Source organism: Haematobia irritans, chromosome 3 (genome assembly GCF_050003625.1).
Source record: "Haematobia irritans isolate KBUSLIRL chromosome 3, ASM5000362v1, whole genome shotgun sequence".
NCBI lineage: Eukaryota > Metazoa > Arthropoda > Insecta > Diptera > Muscidae > Haematobia > Haematobia irritans.
This window is the reverse complement of record NC_134399.1, coordinates 18,953,757-18,975,298: the sequence shown is the minus strand read 5'-3', so window position 1 is coordinate 18,975,298 and position 21,542 is coordinate 18,953,757. Positions and strand designations below refer to the sequence as shown.

Sequence of the window (21,542 nt, the reverse complement as noted above, 5' to 3'; positions counted from 1 at the left end):
AAACAAAATACGACGGCCAAAGCGCGATCCCGGAGGCTGTACACGACGATGCTGACGAAGTTTGACTGCGTGGTAATGAACGACGAAACCTACGTCAAAGCCGACTACAAGCAGCTTCCGGGACAGGAGTTTTATACGGCAAAAGGAAGGGGAAAGGTAGCAGATATTTTCAAGCACATAAAATTGTCAAAGTTCGCAAAGAAATATCTGATTTGGCAAGCCATCTGTATTTGTGGCTTGAAAAGCAGCATTTTCATAGCTTCCGGGACTGTCAACCAAGAAATTTACGTGAAAGAGTGTTTGAATAAACGTCTGCTGCCTTTCCTGAAGAAACACGGTTGTTCCGTACTGTTTTGGCCGGATTTGGCATCTTGCCGTTACGGTAAAAAGGCCATGGAGTGGTACGCCGCCAACAACGTGCAGGTGGTTCCCAAGGACAAGAACCCTCCCAACACGCCAGAGCTCCGCCCAAATGAGAAATACTGGGCTATTGTCAAGCGGAACCCAAAGAAGACCAAAAAAACTGCTAAGGACGAGCAGCAGTTCAAGGCAAACTGGCTTTCTGCGGCGAAGAAGGTGGACAAGGTGGCTGTACAAAATCTGATGGCAGGTGTCAAGCGTGAGGCCCGGCAATTCGTATTTGGAAAAGCGAAAGCCTAACTGAATATTTTTCCTGAATTTTATACTAATTGAACTTGAAAAATAAATTTAATTTGATTTTTTAAATAAACGATTTCACCGATTTAAACGCGTTTTCCCTTGACCAATTTTGACCGTATCACCCTTTAATTTACGATGTAGAAGAAATCTTGTCAACATTTTATCTCTATAGAACATTTTTGTCCAAATTTTATTTCTATAGAAAACTTTTGTCAAAATTTTATTTCTATAGAAAATTTTTGTAAAAATTTTATTTCTATAGATTATTTTGTCAAAATTTTATTTCTATAGAAAAATTTGTCAAAATTTTATTTCTATAGAAAATTTTGTCAAAATTTTATTTCTATAGAAAATTTTTGTCAAAATTTCATTTCTATAGAAAATTTTTGTCAAAATTTTATTTCGATAGAAAATTTTGTCAAAATTTTATTTCTACAAAAAATTTTTGTCACAATTTTATTTCTATAGAAAATTTTTGTCAAAATCTGATTTCTATAGAAAATTTTTGTCAAAATTTTATTTCTATAGAAAATTTTTATCAAAATTTTATTTCTATAGAAAATTTTGTTAAAATTTTATTTCTCTAGAAAATTTTGTCAAAATTTTATTTCTATAGAAAATTCTGTCAAAATTTTATTTCTATAGAAAATTTTTGTCTATAGAAAATTTTTGTCAAAATTTTATTTGTATAGAAAAATTTGTCAAAATTTTATTTGTATAGAAAAATTTTGTCAAAATTTTTTTTCTCTAGATTATTTTGTCAAAATTTTATTTCTATAGAAAATGTTGTCAAAATTTTATTTCTATAGAAAATTTTGTCATATTTTTTTTCTATTGAAAATTTTGTCGAAATTTTATCAAAATTTTACTTGTATAGAAAATTTTGTCAAAATTTTATTTCTATAGAAAATTTTGTCAAAATTTTATTTCTCTAGAAAATTTTGTCAAAATTTTATTTCTATAGAAAATTTTTGTCAAAATTTTATTTGTATAGAAAATTTTGTCAAAATTTTATTTGTATAGAAAAATTTTGTCAAAATTTTATTTCTATAGAAAATTTTGTCAAAATTTTATTTCTATAGAAGATTTTGTCCAAATTTTATTTCTATAGATTATTTCGTCACAATTTTATTTCTATAGAAAATTTTATTAAAAATTTTATTTCTATAGAAAATTTTGTCAAAATTTTATTTCTATAGAAAATTTTTGTCAAAATTTTATTTCTATAGAAAATTTTTGTCCAAATTTTATTTTTATAGAAAATTTTTGTCAAAATTTTATTTCTATAGAAAATTTTTGTCAAAATTTTTTTCTATAGAAAATTTTGTCAAAATTTTATTTCTATAGAAAATTTTGTCAAAATTTTATTTCTATAGATATTCTGGATTCTGATATAATTTTGAAAGCAGTAGATGACCATTGAGGTTGCATGGTAATGCTAGTTCATGATTTTGCGGTTAGATTTCCTGGAAAAATGTACCCAATAGAAGTTACAACATCTTATAACTACACCCTCACAAAAAATCGCTTCTGTAACATATACTCCCAAACATATTTTGCTTCAAGCATATACATTTTTGGGTATTGCCCAAACATTTATATGTTTGATCGCTACCAATATATAATATGTTTGAAAGCATATTGGTCTAAACAATATATGTTTGGGTAGTCTAAGTTCCAAACATTTTGTATTTTTGCATCCAAATTCAATAATGTTGTCTTCCAAAAAACAATATGTTTTTATGTGACCATATAATATGTTCGGAAGCATTTTGCACCCAAAAATATTATATGCTTAAAAAAAATTCTCCCAAACAATATTGTGCTCAACATTTTATTTATTTATTTATTTATTTACAATCATAATGAATTATGAAAATAAACAGGTAATATAGGTGCTAACAACATAGGTTTTCGACCTGAATGCTCAAAATTTTGTTTCTGCCCAATTGTATATTCCCCGACATCTTTCTCACTTCCACGAGATTTTTTAGTTCTTAGCACCTTTTTCTGTAATACAAACATTGTAGAAGAAATTATTCAATTTTATGATTTTTTTTTATTTTAATTTTACCTTTTGCCGGACGGGGATTCGAACAGCGGACCACACAGTTTGTAAGGATCAAAGAAATAGCTGATCAATTGCCCAAGGAAAAATAAAATGTTAATTTTGTAATAACAAGCAACAACCACCAACTTAATTCAATATCGCTCCCTGTTAAATAGCGCTCCAAGCTACTAAACACATATATGTTTATAGGCTATTTCTAAATTAATATATGTTTGCATCCAAGCATATTATATTTACAAACATTTTATGTCCCAATCATAATATGTTTTAACATATTAACATATATGTCCCAAACATGTTATGCTAGTTTATGAACATTATATGCTTGCACTCAAAAATATTGTGTTTAAAAATTTGTATTCCAAACATATAATGTTTATAGCCAAACATATGAAAAACAGTCTTTTTCATCCGTGTAGAGAGAAAATGACGAAAATTTCCACTTGCCATTTGAAATGTTTACCACAACCAAAATAATTCGATTGTGGAGTCTTTAGTATAATATTTTAGCCAATCCATTGTGGTACATTATTGATTTGAAGGTAATTTTTTCATGTCTATATATGTAAACATATTGCAAACTTTTTTACTTGAGTGTACCCCAAACATCTTTGTGTTTAAAATAATAAATAAAATTTGGAAAGAATCTGAGTCTAATGATAATCAGTTGAATTTTAAACTGTGAAACGTAAAGTACTCTTCAAAAGTAGATAATAAGAAAATAAACAAGACATGAAATTCTATACATTCATTGTAGTAATTTTGGTCATTTTTGGCATGGCTCAAGGTAAAATTTAATTATGAAAAGACAAAAAAAAGAAAAATAATAATAATTTGTATAGTACGGAATTAAAAAGTAAAATCCATAGAAAATTCGGAAAGAAAATATGGGCGAGTTTTTGTTTGGTGTTGATTGTATGATGGTGGTTTGGAAAATACTTAACCTATAAAATAGGAATTAAAATTTTGGAAAATCTTTTTTGCAAAATATTCCACTACAACTAAGAGGTACTTCCCAAACTTTCGTAGAAATAATTTTATACATAAATAAAATTTTGGCACAATTTTCTATAGAAATAAAATTTTCACAAAATTTTCTATGGAAATAAAATTTTGACAAAATTTTCTATAGAAATAAAACTTTCACAAAATTTTCTATGGAAATAAAATTTTGACAAAATTTTCTATAGAAATAAAATTTTGACAAAATTTTCTATAGAAATAAAATTTTGACAAAATTTTCTATAGATATAAAATTTTGACAAAATTTTCTATAGATATAAAATTTTGTGGAATGTTTCTATTAAAAACGTCGTTTTTGCAAAATATTCCACTACAACAAAGAGGTACTTCCCAAACTTTTGTAGAAATAATTTTATACATAAATAAAATTTTGGCACAATTTTATATAGAAATAAAATCTTGACAAAATGTTCTATAGAAATAAAATTTTGACAAAATGTTCTATAGAAATAAAATTTTGACAAAATGTTCTATAGAAATAAAATTTTGACAAAATTTTTTATGGAGATAAAATTTGCCAAAAATTTTTATAGAGATAAAATTTTGACAACATTTTTTATAGAGATAAAATTTTGACAAAATTTTCTATAGAAATAAAATTTTGACATAATTTTCTATAGAGATAAAATTTTGACAAAATTTTCTATAGAGATAAATTTTTGAAAAAATTTTCTATAAAAATAAAATTTTGACAAAATTTCTATAGAAATAAAATTTTGACAAAATTTTCTATAGAGATAAAATTTTGACATAATTTTCTATAGAGATAAAATTTTGACTAAATTTTCTATAGAAATAAAATTTTGGCACAATTTTCTATAGAAATAAAATTTTGGCACAATTTTCTATAGAAATAAAATTTTGACAAAATGTTCTATAGAAATAAAATTTTGACAAAATTTTGTATAGAAAAAAAATTTTGGCACAATTTTCTATAGAAATAAAATTTTGATAAAATTTTCTATAGAGATAAAATTTTGATAAAATTTTCTATAGAAATAAAATTTTCACAAAATTTTCTATGGAAATAAAATTTTGACAAAATTTTCTATAGAAATAAAATTTTGACAAAATTTTCTATAGAAATAAAATTTTGACAAAATTTTCTATAGAAATAAAATTTTGGCACAATTTTATATAGAAATAAAATTTTGACAAAATGTTCTATAGAAATAACATTTTGACAAAATTTTGTATAGAAATAAAATTTTGACAAAATTTTCTATAGAAATAAAATTTTGACAAAATTTTCTATAGAAATAAAATTTTGACAAAATTTTCTATAGAAATAAAATTTTGATAAATAAAATTTCGACAAAATAAAATTTTAGAAAAAATTTTTTATAGAAATAAAATTTTGACAAAAATTTCTATAGAAATAAAATTTGGCAAAATTTTCTATAGAAATAAAATTTTGAGGAAAGTTCCTATAGAAATAGAATTTTGAGAAAAGTTTCTATAGAAATAAAATTTACAAAATTTTCTTAGAAAATAAAATTTTTCAAAATAAAATTTTTTTGTTTAGTATACAGAAAAAAATTCACGAAAATTTTTTCAATTAAAATTTTAATTGAGTTTTAAAAAATATTCAATTAAAAATTTAATTGATTCAATAAATTTTTTAATTGAAACAAAAATCAATCACAAGCATTAATAGTATCAATAAATTTTTTATTTGGATCAATAATTTTTTTAATTGGCCTTCAATTAATTTTTTAATTGATACTATCATTTCTGTAATTGAAGACATTTCAATTAAAAAATTAATTGAATCAATTAATTTCGTGATTGATTCAGAAAAAAATTTTTTGTGTGTACTTTTTCGGTAAAAATTATCCCCAAATTTTGATTATTTCTTGCTCGAGTGGCAACCGTGGTTGTAAGGCTGGGAGGCTAAGTACTTATAGGACCACATATTTATAAATTTGATCGAAAATTCACTGAAATTTTAATTGTATTCATTTACTTATAGCTGCCGACAAATGCACTCTCAATGGAAAGACGTTTGACCAGGGTGAAAAATTCCAGCCTCCTGGTAAATGTGAAATCTATGAATGTTTTGGTAAAAATGGAATGATTCACACAACGTAAGTTGGTATACAAAAAGTATAAATCTTTTTCTAGCGGACGTAATATATCGAAAGACAAAGTGGTATACTTAGCAGACACTGAATGCCATATTACATATATTTTCTTCAGAAATAGGGGGCGAAAAATATGCCAATGCTATGAGCTATTACTACACAGAAAAATATGAACAAAACTTTTTCAATTGAAATTTTATTTGAATTTCATAAAAATCTTCATCTTTGACTACATCAATAACAGCTACTTGTTCCAAATTTCAAACCTACAAATTGTCTCATTTGGAAGTTAGCGTAATTTCAACACACGAACGGACGGACGGACATCTCTAGATGGACACACAATTTCACCACGACCTCGAATATAATCTTTATGGGATCTGAGACCAATATTTCATTGTTTTACAAACGGAATGACATAGTTACAATACCCTCCATCCGTTGATTTAAAATACTTCGGTGATTCCATTAATCTTTTCTATTTCTCTTTTACAGTTGTCCACCAATAGATACCTTAAAACCCTGCAAATATACACCACAAGATCTAACCAAGCCCTATCCAAAGTGTTGTGCTCGCCAGAAATGCTAAGGAGGAAAATTTAAAGAAAAAATCGAAATATTTAAAATTACAATAAAACTAAATAAACTTTCTCAAAGGTATCATAGATAAAATAATTAAAATACACAGAAAAAAAAAATTACAAAAATTTTTCCAATTAAATTCTTAATTGAATTTTAAAAACTATTCAATTAAAAATTTAATTGATTCAATAAAATTTTTAATTGAAACAAAATCAATCACAAAAATTTAATAAATTTTTTAATTGGATCAATTAATGTTAATTAATTAAAATTAATTGATTTTTAATTAATTAAAAATTAATTGGATCAATTAATTTCGTAATTGAAGACAAAAAAATATATTTTTGTATGTAGTTTACAATTATTTACAAATGCAGAGCCTATTTCTACAACAAATAATGTGGCCCTATGTATATATCTGAAAAAAAAAACTGAAAATTCCTAAACATCATCCATTGTAGAACACATTTATATGTTTTTTCTAACAATTAATTTTTATTTTAAATTTTCTTTTCAGTACATATTAAATATTTTCTTTTCCAAATATTACTCTAAAAAATTGTATTTTATATTTTCTAATAATATTTTAGTTTTGTTCCAAAGTTTTTTTATTTTTTATTTTATTTTATTAAGATTATCTTTGTCAATAAAAAAATCGTATACACATTCTTCTTAAGGCTACAACAACTAAATAAACTATATATGAGAACAACTAAAATTTACGTGTTTCTATAATAATTATTTTATATTTAATATATATTGTTTTCCATATTAGAACCTAGAAAAAATTATAGGAAATATTACAAAATATTTATTCATATATTCAAAAATGTTGGGTACCAGAATTTAGTTATTAAAATGTGGACCTTTGGCATTAAATTCGAGAAATAAAAGTCGGTTATAAAATAGACTTTCTACAATTTTTAACCTTTATCAAAAATCGACTTTCCATTCCGTAAAATATATCATCAAAAAGTTGAAAATCGCTCACGGTTGCCACTCGACCCAAAAATAATCTACCAAAATTTGGGGGAAAATTTTACCAAAAAACTACAAAACAAAATAGAAAATTTTTTTCACATTTTTATTTTTATAAAAAATTTTGTGAAAATTTTATTTCTATAGAAAATTTTGTCAAAATTTTATTTTTATAGAAAATTTTGTCAAAATTTTATTTTTATAGAAAATTTTGTCAAAATTTTATTTCTTTAGAAAATTTTGTCAAAATTTTATTTCTATAGAAAATTTTGTCAAAATTTTAGAAAAATTTGTCTAAATTTTATTTCTATAGAAAATTTTATTTCTATAGAAAATTTTGTCAAAATTTTATTTCTATAGAAAATGTTGTCAAAATTTTATTTCTACAGAAAATTTTGTCAAAATTTTATTTCTATAGAAAGTTTTGTCAAAATTTTATTTCTATAGAAAAAAATTTGCTCCATAAAAAAATTGCCAAAATTTTTTTCTAATTATACAATTTTTTTCTATAGAAAATATGTCAATATTTTGTTCTGTAGAAAATTTTGTCAAAATTTTATTTCTATGGATAATTCTGTCAAAAATTTTATAGAAAATGTCAAATTTTTTCTCTATAGGAATTTTTTCCAAAATTTTATTTCTGTAGGAAATTTTGTTCAAATTTTATTTCTATTTCGTCAAAATTTCATTTCTATAGGAAATTTTGTTCAAATTTTATTTCTGTAAGAAATTTCGGTCAAAATTTTATTTCTATAGAAAATTTTGTCAAAATTTTATTACTATAGGAAATTTTGTCAAAATTTTATTACTATAGGAAATTTTGGTCAAAATTTTATTTCTGTAGGAAATTTTGTCAAAATTTTATTTCTATAGGAAATTTCGTCAGAATTTGAAGTCTATATAAAATGTTGGTCAACATTTTATTTCTATAGGAAATTTTGTCAAAATTTTATTTCTATAGAAAATTTTATCAAGTTTTTATTTTTATAGAAAATTTTATCAAAGTTTTATTTTTATAGTAAATTTTGTCAAAATTTTATTTCCATTGAAAAAAATTTCCTCTATAAAAAATTTTGTCAATTCTTTTTCTATAGAAAATATGTCAATATTTTGTTCTGTAGAAAATTTTGTCAAAATTTTATTTCTATAGAAAATTTTGTCAAAAGTTTATTTTATAGAAAATGTCAAATTTTTTTTCTATAGGAATTTTTTGCAAAATTTTATTTCTGTAGGAAATTTTGTTCAAATTTTATTTCTATTTTGTCAAAATTTCATTTCTTAGGAAATTTTGTTCAAATTTTATTTCTATAAGAAATTTCGGTCAAAATTTTATTCCTATAGAAAATTTTGTCAAAATTTTATTTCTATAAGAAATTTTGGTCAAAATTTTATTTCTATAGGAAATTTTATCAAAATTTTATTTATATAGGAAATTTTGTCAAATTTTTATTTTTATAGAAAATTTTGTCAAAACTTTATTTCTATTGAAAAAAATTTCCTCTATAAAAAATTTTGTTAACATTTTTTTTCTGTAGATTTGCTACAGATGTCAATATTTTGTTCTGTAGAAAATTTTGTCAACATTTTATTTCTATAGATAATTCTGTCAAAAGTTTATTTTATAGAAAATGTCAAATTTTTTCTCTATAGGATTTTTTTCAAAATTTTATTTCTGTAGGAAATTTTGATCAAATTTTATTTCTGTAAGAAATTTCGGTCAAAATTTTATTTCTATAGAAAATTTTGTCAAAATTTTTTTTCTATAGAAAATGTTGGTCAAAATTTTTTTCTATAGAAAATTTTGTCAAAATTTTATTTCTATAGGACTTTTATCAAAATTTTATTTTTATAGAAAATTTTATCAATTTTTTATTTTTATAGATATAGATAAAATATGTCAATATTTTGTTCTGTAGAAAATTTTCTCAAAATTTATTTCTATAGAAAATTCTGCCAACATTTTATTTATATAGAAAATGTCAAATTTTTTCTCTATAGGAATTTTTTGCAAAATTTTATTCCTGTGGGAAATTTTGTTCAAATTTTATTTCTATTATGTCAAAATTTCAGTTCTATAGGATTTTTTTTTTTTAATTTTGTTTCCATAAGAGAGTTTGGTCAAAATTTTATTTCTATACAAAATTTTGTCAAAATGCTATTTATATAGAAAATTTGTGAAGTACCTCTTAGTTGAAGAGGAATATTTTGAAAAATCTACCAAAACATGAAAAATTCTACCAATCTACCACACAGTAAAAAATCTACCATTTTTGGTAGAATTCTACCAACTTTGGCAACCGTGTTATCGTTACTGAGTTATGTTGCAACGTTAATCATATTATTTCTAAGTTACTTATTTATTTTTTAGTAAAAATAATTATTTCAAACATATTAATAATGATAAAAATGTATTCAATGTATTACTTAAAAAAGTAGCATCGAAATTAAAATCATTATCGATTGCAGAAAATACTCTTCAATGATAACAACTGTTAAAGAGATACTTTCAAGTTCTTGAACAAAAATTGAAATCATGAATAATATATATAAAAGAATATATACACCACATATAAAATTGGGCATAGTTTTGAAACAAATATTTCCATTTTTTTCAATACATTGTAATATAATTATAATTATTATAATATAATTATTTTTTATCTTTATTTTTTTGAAAGCTATTAGTTTGTAGTTCCCTATATATTTTTCTTAACTTTTAGCTAACAATACATATTGGTACTTTAATAGTTTTATAAATTCACTTCGAATGATTAAAAAAAAGCTTAAATAAAAGGATAGAAACGTGTTAACATACAAAAAATAATTTTTGATTCAATCAAGAAATTAATTGATCCAATTAATTTTTAACTAAAACGTCTTCAATCACAGGAATGATAGTATCAATCACCAAAGTCAATTAAAATATTAATTGATCCAATTAAAAAATTAATTGATAATATTATTTCTTGTGATTGATTTTTGTTGTAGTTAAAAAAAATTGTTGAATCAATAAAATTTTTAATTAAATATTTTTGAAAATTCAATTCAATATATTGGTGAAATCTTTTTCTGTTTTTTCTATATTTTAATTTCTTTCAAAATCAATTTGATTTTAATATAAATTTAATTTATTAACTTTAAATATTTATTTTATGTGAATTTAATTTGTTTTGTTTTACATTAATTTGGTTTCAATTCAATTTATTCTGGACATTTCAAATTATTATTAATTTTCTTTAATTTAATGCAATTTTATTTTATTTGTTTATTTATAAATTAAATGAACTTTAGATAAAACTTCAATCAAAAAAAATTAAATTAAAGTACCAATATGACGTTATTTCAATTCTAACAAATATGTAGATTTTATTTAACATTAACTTCAATAATATTATTATAATGACTTAAATTAATGACATTGTGTATTCGAAAAACATTTGTATATGTTGTATTATGCAAAGTAATATAAGTTATATTTTAATGAAACCAATTATGAGCTGGTCACATTTCTGCTTCTTAACATACTAAAACTACAATTTCGAATTTAATTTAAGTTCTTATGGTGACAATATAAAAGAAGGCTATTATTATTGAGGTATGTAATTTCTGTTCTACATTTTCAAGTATTTAAACTAATCTACTAAATTTTTTATACAAATAAATATTTAGTAAAAAAAATGATAATGATAATATAAAGAGAAAGTTCCAATATTATTTCAATGATTAAAAACACATGCCCGAAGACTTTGTCAGTTAAAATCGCGCAGTCTAATATTTAACTAACTTACTCGAAAGTGCTTGCTGATCGTGTCTAGAAGATTTGAAGAACATTAGAGGGCAGGAATATACTGAAAAAAAAAAAAAAACTTTTTAAAACTATACAAAATTTTTGTTTATGACTAGACCATGAAGGACAAAAAAATCCTTACAGCTGTTTTTAGCATTTTTTTATGAGTGTACCATATAGGATAAACCGTTAAGAGATGTATTCAAAGAATATTCCTATAGGTGTTCCATGTTGGTCGATATTACCAAAATTTTATTTCTATAGAAAATTTTGTCAAAATTTAATTTCTATAGAAAATTCTATTTCTGTAGGAAAATTTATAGGAAATTTTATTTCTATTGGAAAACAAAAATTATTTTCATAAGAAAAAAAATTAAATAATGTTATTTATGTTTTTTTGGGTTTTTTAATCGATCTTTTTCTTTCCAATAAAAGTCAATAGTTTTTTAAGATCTCAAGCGTAAAAAAACTATTGACTTTTATTAAAAAATGTTATTTGTAAAATTTTGTCAAAATTTTATTTCTATAGAAAATTTTGTCAAATTTTTATTTCTATAGAAAGTTTTGTCAAAATTTTATTTCTATAGACAGTTTTGTCAAAATTTTATTTCTATAGAAAATTTTGTCAAATTTTTATTTCTATACAAAATTTTGTCAAATTTTTATTTCTAAAGAAAATTTTGTCAACATTTTATTTCTGTAGAAAATTTTGTCAAATTTTTATTTCTATAGAAAATTTTGTCAAAATTTTATTTCTATAAAAAATTTTGTCAAAATTTTATTTTCTATAGAAAATTTCGTCAAAATTTCATTTCTATAGAAAATTTTGTCAACATTTTATTTCTATTGAAAACTTTGTCAACATTTTATTTCTATGGAAAATTTTGTCAACATTTTATTTCTATACACAATTTTGTCAAATTTTTTTCTATTCAATTTTTTGTCAAATTTTTATTGCTATGGAAAATTTTTTCAAAATTTTATTTCTATAGAAAATTTTGTCAAAATTTTATTTTCTATAGAACATTTTGTCAAAATTTTATTTTCTATAGAACATTTTGTCAAAAATTTATTTCTACAGAAAGTTTTGTCAACATTTTATTTCTATAGAAAATTTTGTCAAAATTTTATTTCTATAGAAAATTTTGTCAAAATTTTTTTTATATAGAAAATTTTGTCAAACTTTTATTTCTATGGAAAATTTTGTCAAAATTTTATTTCTATAGAAAATTTTGTCAAAATTTTATTTTCTATAGAAAATTTTGTCAAAATTTTATTTCTGTAGAAAAATTTGTCAAAATTTTATTTCTATAGGAATTTTTTTCAAAATTTCGATCTTTTTCTTTCCAATAAAAGTCAATAGTTTTTTAACATCTCAAGCTTAAAAAACTATTGACTTTTATTAAAAAATGTTATTTGTAAAATTTTGTCAAAATTTTATCTCTATTCAAATTTTTGTCAAATGTTTCTTTCTATAGAAAATTTTGTCAAAACTTTATTTCTATAGAAAATTTTGTCAAATTTCTATAGGAAAACAAAAATTATTTCTATAGGAAAAAGAAAATAAAATATTGTTATTTGTGGTTTTTTGTTTTTTTTTTTATTCGATCTTTTTCTTTCCAATAAAAGTCAATAGTTTTTTAAGATCTCAAGCTTAAAAAACTATTGACTTTTATTAAAATATGTTATTTGTAAAATTTTGTGAAAATTTTATTTCTATAGAAAAGTTTGTCAGAATTTTATTTCTATAGAAAATTTTGTCAAAATTTTATTTCTATAGAAAATTTTGTCTAAATTTTATTTCTATAGAAAATTTTGTCAACATCTTATTTCTACAGAAAATTTTGTCAACATTTTATTTCTACGGAAAATTTTGTCAAAATTTTATTTCTATAGAAAATTTTGTCAAGATTTTATTTCTATATAAAATTTTATCAAAATTTTATTTCTATAGATAATTTTGTCAAAATTTTATTTCAATAGTAAATTTTGCCAAAATGTTTCTCTAGAAAAAATTTTGGCAAAATTTTATTTCTATACGAAATTTTGTCAAAATTTTGTTTCTATCGAAAATTTTGTCAAATTTTTATTTTTATAAAAAATTCTGTCAAAATTTTATTTCTATAGGAAATTTTGTTCAAATTTTATTTATATAGAAAATGTCAAATTTTTATTTTTATAAAAAATTCTGTCAAACTTTTATTTTTATAAAAAATTCTGTCAAAATTTTATTTCTATAGAAAATTTTGTCAAAATTTTATTTTCTATAGAAAATTTTGTCAACATTTTATTTCTGTAGAAAATTTTGTCAACATTTTATTTCTATAGGAAATTTTTTCAATATTTTTTTTAACATCTCAAGCTTAAAAAACTATTGACTTTTATTAAAAAATGTTATTTGTAAAATTTTGTCAAAATTTTATCTCTATTCAAATTTTTGTCAAATGTTTCTTTCTATAGAAAATTTTGTCAAAACTTTATTTCTATAGAAAATTTTGTCAAATTTCTATAGGAAAACAAAAATTATTTCTATAGGAAAAAGAAAATAAAATATTGTTATTTGTGGTTTTTTGTTTTTTTTTTTATTCGATCTTTTTCTTTCCAATAAAAGTCAATAGTTTTTTAAGATCTCAAGCTTAAAAAACTATTGATTTGTATTAAATATATTTTATTTGTAAAATTTTGTGAAAATTTAATTTCTATAGAAAATTTTGTCAAAATTTTATTTCTATAGAAAATTTTGTCAAAATTTTATTTCTACGGAAAATTTTGTCAAAATTTTATTTCTATAGAAAATTTTGTCAAGATTTTATTTCTATATAACATTTTATCAAAATTTTATTTCTATAGATAATTTTGTCAAAATTTTATTTCAATAGTAAATTTTGTCAAAATGTTTCTCTAGAAAAAATTTTGGCAAAATTTTACTTCTATACGAAATTTTGTCAAAATTTTGTTTCTATCGAAAATTTTGTCAAATTTTTATTTTTATAAAAAATTCTGTCAAAATTTTATTTCTATAGGAAATTTTGTTCAAATTTTATTTATATAGAAAATGTCAAATTTTTTTCCTATAGGAATTTTTCTATTGGAAAACAAAAATTATTTTCATAAGAAAAAAAATTAAATAATGTTATTTATGTTTTTTTGGGTTTTTTAATCGATCTTTTTCTTTCCAATAAAAGTCAATAGTTTTTTAAGATCTCAAGCGTAAAAAAACTATTGACTTTTATTAAAAAATGTTATTTGTAAAATTTTGTCAAAATTTTATTTCTATAGAAAATTTTGTCAAATTTTTATTTCTATAGAAAGTTTTGTCAAAATTTTATTTCTATAGACAGTTTTGTCAAAATTTTATTTCTATAGAAAATTTTGTCAAATTTTTATTTCTATACAAAATTTTGTCAAATTTTTATTTCTAAAGAAAATTTTGTCAACATTTTATTTCTGTAGAAAATTTTGTCAAATTTTTATTTCTATAGAAAATTTTGTCAAAATTTTATTTCTATAAAAAATTTTGTCAAAATTTTATTTTCTATAGAAAATTTCGTCAAAATTTCATTTCTATAGAAAATTTTGTCAACATTTTATTTCTATTGAAAACTTTGTCAACATTTTATTTCTATGGAAAATTTTGTCAACATTTTATTTCTATACACAATTTTGTCAAATTTTTTTCTATTCAATTTTTTGTCAAATTTTTATTGCTATGGAAAATTTTTTCAAAATTTTATTTCTATAGAAAATTTTGTCAAAATTTTATTTTCTATAGAACATTTTGTCAAAATTTTATTTTCTATAGAACATTTTGTCAAAAATTTATTTCTACAGAAAGTTTTGTCAACATTTTATTTCTATAGAAAATTTTGTCAAAATTTTATTTCTATAGAAAATTTTGTCAAAATTTTTTTTATATAGAAAATTTTGTCAAACTTTTATTTCTATGGAAAATTTTGTCAAAATTTTATTTCTATAGAAAATTTTGTCAAAATTTTATTTTCTATAGAAAATTTTGTCAAAATTTTATTTCTGTAGAAAAATTTGTCAAAATTTTATTTCTATAGGAATTTTTTTCAAAATTTCGATCTTTTTCTTTCCAATAAAAGTCAATAGTTTTTTAACATCTCAAGCTTAAAAAACTATTGACTTTTATTAAAAAATGTTATTTGTAAAATTTTGTCAAAATTTTATCTCTATTCAAATTTTTGTCAAATGTTTCTTTCTATAGAAAATTTTGTCAAAACTTTATTTCTATAGAAAATTTTGTCAAATTTCTATAGGAAAACAAAAATTATTTCTATAGGAAAAAGAAAATAAAATATTGTTATTTGTGGTTTTTTGTTTTTTTTTTTTATTCGATCTTTTTCTTTCCAATAAAAGTCAATAGTTTTTTAAGATCTCAAGCTTAAAAAACTATTGACTTTTATTAAAATATGTTATTTGTAAAATTTTGTGAAAATTTTATTTCTATAGAAAAGTTTGTCAGAATTTTATTTCTATAGAAAATTTTGTCAAAATTTTATTTCTATAGAAAATTTTGTCTAAATTTTATTTCTATAGAAAATTTTGTCAACATCTTATTTCTACAGAAAATTTTGTCAACATTTTATTTCTACGGAAAATTTTGTCAAAATTTTATTTCTATAGAAAATTTTGTCAAGATTTTATTTCTATATAAAATTTTATCAAAATTTTATTTCTATAGATAATTTTGTCAAAATTTTATTTCAATAGTAAATTTTGCCAAAATGTTTCTCTAGAAAAAATTTTGGCAAAATTTTATTTCTATACGAAATTTTGTCAAAATTTTGTTTCTATCGAAAATTTTGTCAAATTTTTATTTTTATAAAAAATTCTGTCAAAATTTTATTTCTATAGGAAATTTTGTTCAAATTTTATTTATATAGAAAATGTCAAATTTTTATTTTTATAAAAAATTCTGTCAAACTTTTATTTTTATAAAAAATTCTGTCAAAATTTTATTTCTATAGAAAATTTTGTCAAAATTTTATTTTCTATAGAAAATTTTGTCAACATTTTATTTCTGTAGAAAATTTTGTCAACATTTTATTTCTATAGGAAATTTTTTCAATATTTTTTTTAACATCTCAAGCTTAAAAAACTATTGACTTTTATTAAAAAATGTTATTTGTAAAATTTTGTCAAAATTTTATCTCTATTCAAATTTTTGTCAAATGTTTCTTTCTATAGAAAATTTTGTCAAAACTTTATTTCTATAGAAAATTTTGTCAAATTTCTATAGGAAAACAAAAATTATTTCTATAGGAAAAAGAAAATAAAATATTGTTATTTGTGGTTTTTTGTTTTTTTTTTTTATTCGATCTTTTTCTTTCCAATAAAAGTCAATAGTTTTTTAAGATCTCAAGCTTAAAAAACTATTGATTTGTATTAAATATATTTTATTTGTAAAATTTTGTGAAAATTTAATTTCTATAGAAAATTTTGTCAAAATTTTATTTCTATAGAAAATTTTGTCAAAATTTTATTTCTACGGAAAATTTTGTCAAAATTTTATTTCTATAGAAAATTTTGTCAAGATTTTATTTCTATATAACATTTTATCAAAATTTTATTTCTATAGATAATTTTGTCAAAATTTTATTTCAATAGTAAATTTTGTCAAAATGTTTCTCTAGAAAAAATTTTGGCAAAATTTTACTTCTATACGAAATTTTGTCAAAATTTTGTTTCTATCGAAAATTTTGTCAAATTTTTATTTTTATAAAAAATTCTGTCAAAATTTTATTTCTATAGGAAATTTTGTTCAAATTTTATTTATATAGAAAATGTCAAATTTTTTTCCTATAGGAATTTTTTTTAATTTTAGTTCTATAGGGAATTTTGTTCAAATTTTATTTCTATCAAATTTCAAATTTCGGTCAAAATTTTATTTATATAGGAAATTTTGTCAAAATGTTATTTATTTAGAAAATTTGTGATGTACCTCTTAGTTTAATAGGAACACATTGAAAAATCTACCAAAACATCAAGAATTGTACCAATCTACCACAGTAAAAAATCTACCACCACCAAAATTTAGTGGATTCATAAAAACACAAAATTTCTAGCAAAAATCATCAGTTTATAAATGTTGACAAGGAAAATTAGACCCATTAGTCCATATGAGTATTATATAAAAAATGAATCATTTGATGAAAATCCACTTAATCAGCAGTCTTGACCGACATAAAAACTTTCTTTGGGTACTGATTAATGTCTAATTTGATTGAAGACTACAATGGTACTACATAGAGACGTATTGGAAATTTTATTCTCAGCTGAGTCTATCAACATTTTTTTCGGCTTTAACACAACAGTCAACTACATCTTACAACAATTCCAAACCCTATAACAAATATGACAATCATATAAGTTAGCCGCTTCAGTAATGCTGGTGACATTTCTGAGTGTTTCAAAGCTTCTCTAAGTGGTTTCACTGCAATGTCGAACGTCGTTCGGTCTCGGCTATAAAAAGGAGGTCCCTTGTCATTGAGTTTAGCATGGAATCGGGAAGTTCACAACTGTGGTATCACAATGGACTGAATAGTCTAAGCGAGCCTGATACATCTCTTAATGGTTCAAGACATTAATTCCTTTGCATTTTGACACAGTCGCAGGTATTCTTTACTATTATAAGAGTATGGTCTCACTGGGCAAATATTTGAACAAAATGAGTGTCAAGATTTTTTCCAGAAGCATTTTCGAAGTATCTGTATACCGTTTTTGGAAAATACTCCCAACGTGGTGTCACATATCAAATATGAGCTACACATGCTTACTTGTTTCACAGTGGCAGCGAATTCTTTTTTGATTTCTGTCAAATATTTACCCAGTGTGACCGTACCGTAAGATCCTTTCAAGTAGCCTTTATAACTGGCGTCTTGGATTTAATGCAGTTTTAATAATATTGATATTGAAATTAAATTATAAGCTTTAATAAAATAATAAAATATGAATCCCTCTAACGTATTTTCCATTATCATATCGCATGATACTTCACCCAAATTCTGACTTAAAATAAACATTTGAAATAAAAACAAATAAACTTGGTAAAATAATATTAAAATTATATTATAAAGCATAAAATTGACAATAAAAATACCAGTCCACCATAAGGGACAAGGATCAAATATAAAAAAAAAACTAACTAAAACAATTTTATAAACATAAATCGCCATCTTCGTAGTGTATATTCCATAATACACCTACAGAAAACGGCTGTTTAAAATAATATAATATTTTTGGATAAGTTTCTGCAATATAAGCTAAACTCCATTTTGTGTAGAACTAAAATATCAATTAAATTAAATAAACTAAATTAGACAAGAACAAAAGGAAAAAAGTACAAAGAAATATAAAATCAGATCAACTATCAAGACTATTACTTGTAACAACTATCAGTAGTACTTGTGAATGAGATACTTTCCACATCTGTCTCATCGCCATCGTCATCTTCGTTGTTCAACCGCAAAATATCGGTCGGTGTTAGTAAGTCTCATTGACGGGCTGAACGCTCGGTTTCCATCAAACATTCACGTACCAAAATGCGAGCATGTACTATACCACGTTTTAAACGTTCCGTGGAAGTTCGAGAGCCCGTATATGTGGGCCTTATGTCACGTCCCATTTCTTCGATAATTGCCAAAAGTTGGGCATATTTGGTTAAGCCATTATTAAGACCCCCGCCACCACTACTGCTTGGAAGATTGACAGTGTTCGACATTGATGAACTCAGATTCAATGAAGACTGTGCTGCCAATAAGGCCACTGGAGAGGATGATTGCGGGTATTTCAACTGTGATTGTGTATGCTGCTGTAACTGATGTGATCCATTTAGATTTATGCCACCGCTACTGGTGTTATGATTGTTGCTAGAACTGTGGTGATGCTGATGAAGATTACTATGGTTGTTATTATTTGATCGGGAGGAGGATGGTGTGGGAGTCAATGTAATTGATGGAGAAACTGCGTTATTCGCCTGCTGTTGTAACAATGCTAATTGGGCCTGTAACTGTTGTGTGTACTGCAATGCTGCAACATTGCTAAGTTGCTGATGGTATTCACGCTCTCTTTTCGATGCTGATGAATACAAATCCCTGTTTGATGAATGTCCCGATGTAGATGAATCACCTCGCTCATTGTGATGGCGATCGCGGGGTGTATGATGTATAGCTGAGATCTGTATTTGAGGTTGTTGTTCTCTTTGTTCCCTTTGTTGATAGTTGTAGAAATTTTGCACCTGAGATTTTGGAATTGGGGTAACAGTGACGTCACTCAACTTCGACTCGACAGCTTGAATGTCCATTATATCCATGCTTGCACAATTTTATGGTAGCTCTCTTGCGTGCTCAAATAACAATAATATTTATCAAATTATTTATGATTTTCCGTAGAAATAAGTATAAAAGAAGCAGAAACACTTTATATGGCTTCTGTAAATTTTTGTTGAAAGTAGAATACCCCGCACCTCTCATACAACACCCTCCCTTAGACGATCAAATTGGTCAACTGATTGAACGCTTTTACATTTGTTGCGATTTAAATGAACGCTTTTGGACGTAATAATTTCCATACCCACAATAAACACAAGCATTACTTATATTCAACACGCTTTCAAACATTTTTCAAGGGATGACTATTAGATTTTATTTGGAGAAATTGTTGAGAAATTCAAGTTCTAAACAAATAACTTAAAGCCTCAATAGAATTTAATACATAGCGATAATTTTCTCGACAATACCTCAAATTGTTATATATTTCCTGCTAAATTATTTCAATATTACATTTGTGGCAAAAATTATTTTAACGTTTTCCAACAAAAATTAATAAAATAGTCAAAGTAATAACAAAGGTTAGTTTAGGTTAGGTTAGGTTAAAGTGGCAGCCCGATTAAATTTCAGGCTCAGTTAAACCCCTGCCAACATTTTTTGAATTTGGGGGCGCTTCTGAGAATCCCCAGTACGTCGAAAACAATCATATACCATATCAAAAACTCGTCGGAAAAGCGCCGTCACTATTGAGAAGTTGTACCACGCCAAGTTACTACAAAAAGGTTTCGCATGAGTGCAATTATTAGGCGCCTTTATAGATCAATTTAGAACGACGCCAATAAGAGACCCTCCAAACAATCAGAAAAAGCACATTTTAAGATAGTGGTAAAAGAATCATTGTGGTCGAGTAAAACACGTTTGTTTAGATATTTAATAAATTGAATAATTATTTACAAATTCTTAAAAATATAACATTTATACCACTATCACATCACATTTAACATAATTTTTTGCATTAATGATGAGGTAGAGTTACAAGTAGCGAGTTACATGTTGCAGCGTCTATCAGCCAGTGTTTTTATTCGATGGAGGCAGCGTGTCTATAAAATATTTGAAAAACAATCACTTTATTCCATTTGGAAAATCAAAAATTGTTCACCAATATACCTTTCACAATTTTAAGCGTAAAAACTATGTTTTCAGAACTTTATTTTCGTTTTTATTTAAATAAAATATAACAAGCTGGTTGCGCTTGGCGTTTCACAAAAAATAAAATGGCTTTTGTAAAAGTAGTGATGGCAAAATACATGTATGAAGTACATTTTGTACTTTATGATATGCTGGCCCCCATCACAGTAGGATGGTTGTAGTGACATTTACCCTGCCAGCATTTCAAAGTTCCATTTCATCCTCATCGCTACCACAGACTCGTAAATGTCACCACAACCATCGCGAACTGTGATGGGGGAAGCATATCAAAAAGTAAAAAAAATACATGAAAGTATTTTGCCACCACTACTGTTAGAAGAGCCATTTTATTTTTTGTGAAACGCCAAGCGCAACCAGCTTGTTATATTTTTTTTAAATAAAAACGAAAATAAAGTTCTGAAAACATAGATATTACGCTTAAAATTGTGAAAGGTATATGTTGAACAATTTTCGACTTTCCAAATAGAATAAAGTGATCGTTTTTCAAATATTTTTCCAGGCACGCTGTCTCCATCGAAAATAAACAAACTGGTTGATAGACGCTGCAATATGTAACTTGCTACTTAAAACTCAACATCATTATTTTATGAATGCAAAAAATTATGTGATGAGATAAACCGAAAAATGTTATATTTATAAGAAATTATAAAAGTTTAATCAACTCAATAAACATCTACACAATCGTGTTTTACTTGACCACAATGATTCTTCTACAATTACCTTAAAATGCACTTTTTCTGATAGTTTGCAGGGGTTCTTATTGGCGTCCTTCGAAATTGATCTAAATAGGCACCTAATAATTGCACTGATGAGAAACTTTTTCGTAGTAACTTGGCGTGATACAACTTCTCAATAGT

The 21,542-nt window shown here is 23.5% G+C and overlaps 2 protein-coding genes and 1 long non-coding RNA gene across 3 annotated transcripts; 1 reads left to right on the top strand and 2 right to left on the bottom strand.

Moving 5' to 3' along the window:
* The first annotated feature begins 3,382 nt into the window (after window positions 1-3,382).
* Window positions 3,383-6,436, top strand: ssp7 (short spindle 7). Its single transcript, XM_075299850.1, has 3 exons — window positions 3,383-3,518; window positions 5,727-5,841; window positions 6,334-6,436. The coding sequence occupies exons 1-3, from the start codon at window positions 3,464-3,466 to the stop codon at window positions 6,425-6,427; spliced, it is 264 nt and encodes an 87-aa protein (XP_075155965.1). The 5' UTR covers window positions 3,383-3,463; the 3' UTR covers window positions 6,428-6,436.
* An 11,816-nt stretch (window positions 6,437-18,252) lies between these two features.
* CDK2AP1 (CDK2-associated protein 1) lies at window positions 18,253-19,701 on the bottom strand. The gene has a single exon (XM_075299836.1). The coding sequence runs from the start codon at window positions 19,518-19,520 to the stop codon at window positions 18,702-18,704; it is 819 nt and encodes a 272-aa protein (XP_075155951.1). The 5' UTR covers window positions 19,521-19,701; the 3' UTR covers window positions 18,253-18,701.
* Window positions 19,702-20,393: 692 nt separating this feature from the next.
* On the bottom strand, window positions 20,394-20,837 carry LOC142229300 (uncharacterized). The gene is made up of 2 exons (XR_012720373.1): window positions 20,644-20,837; window positions 20,394-20,576 (listed from the first exon to the last, which is right to left on the bottom strand). It is a non-coding gene; the product is annotated as an uncharacterized LOC142229300 (long non-coding RNA).
* Window positions 20,838-21,542: the final 705 nt, after the last annotated feature.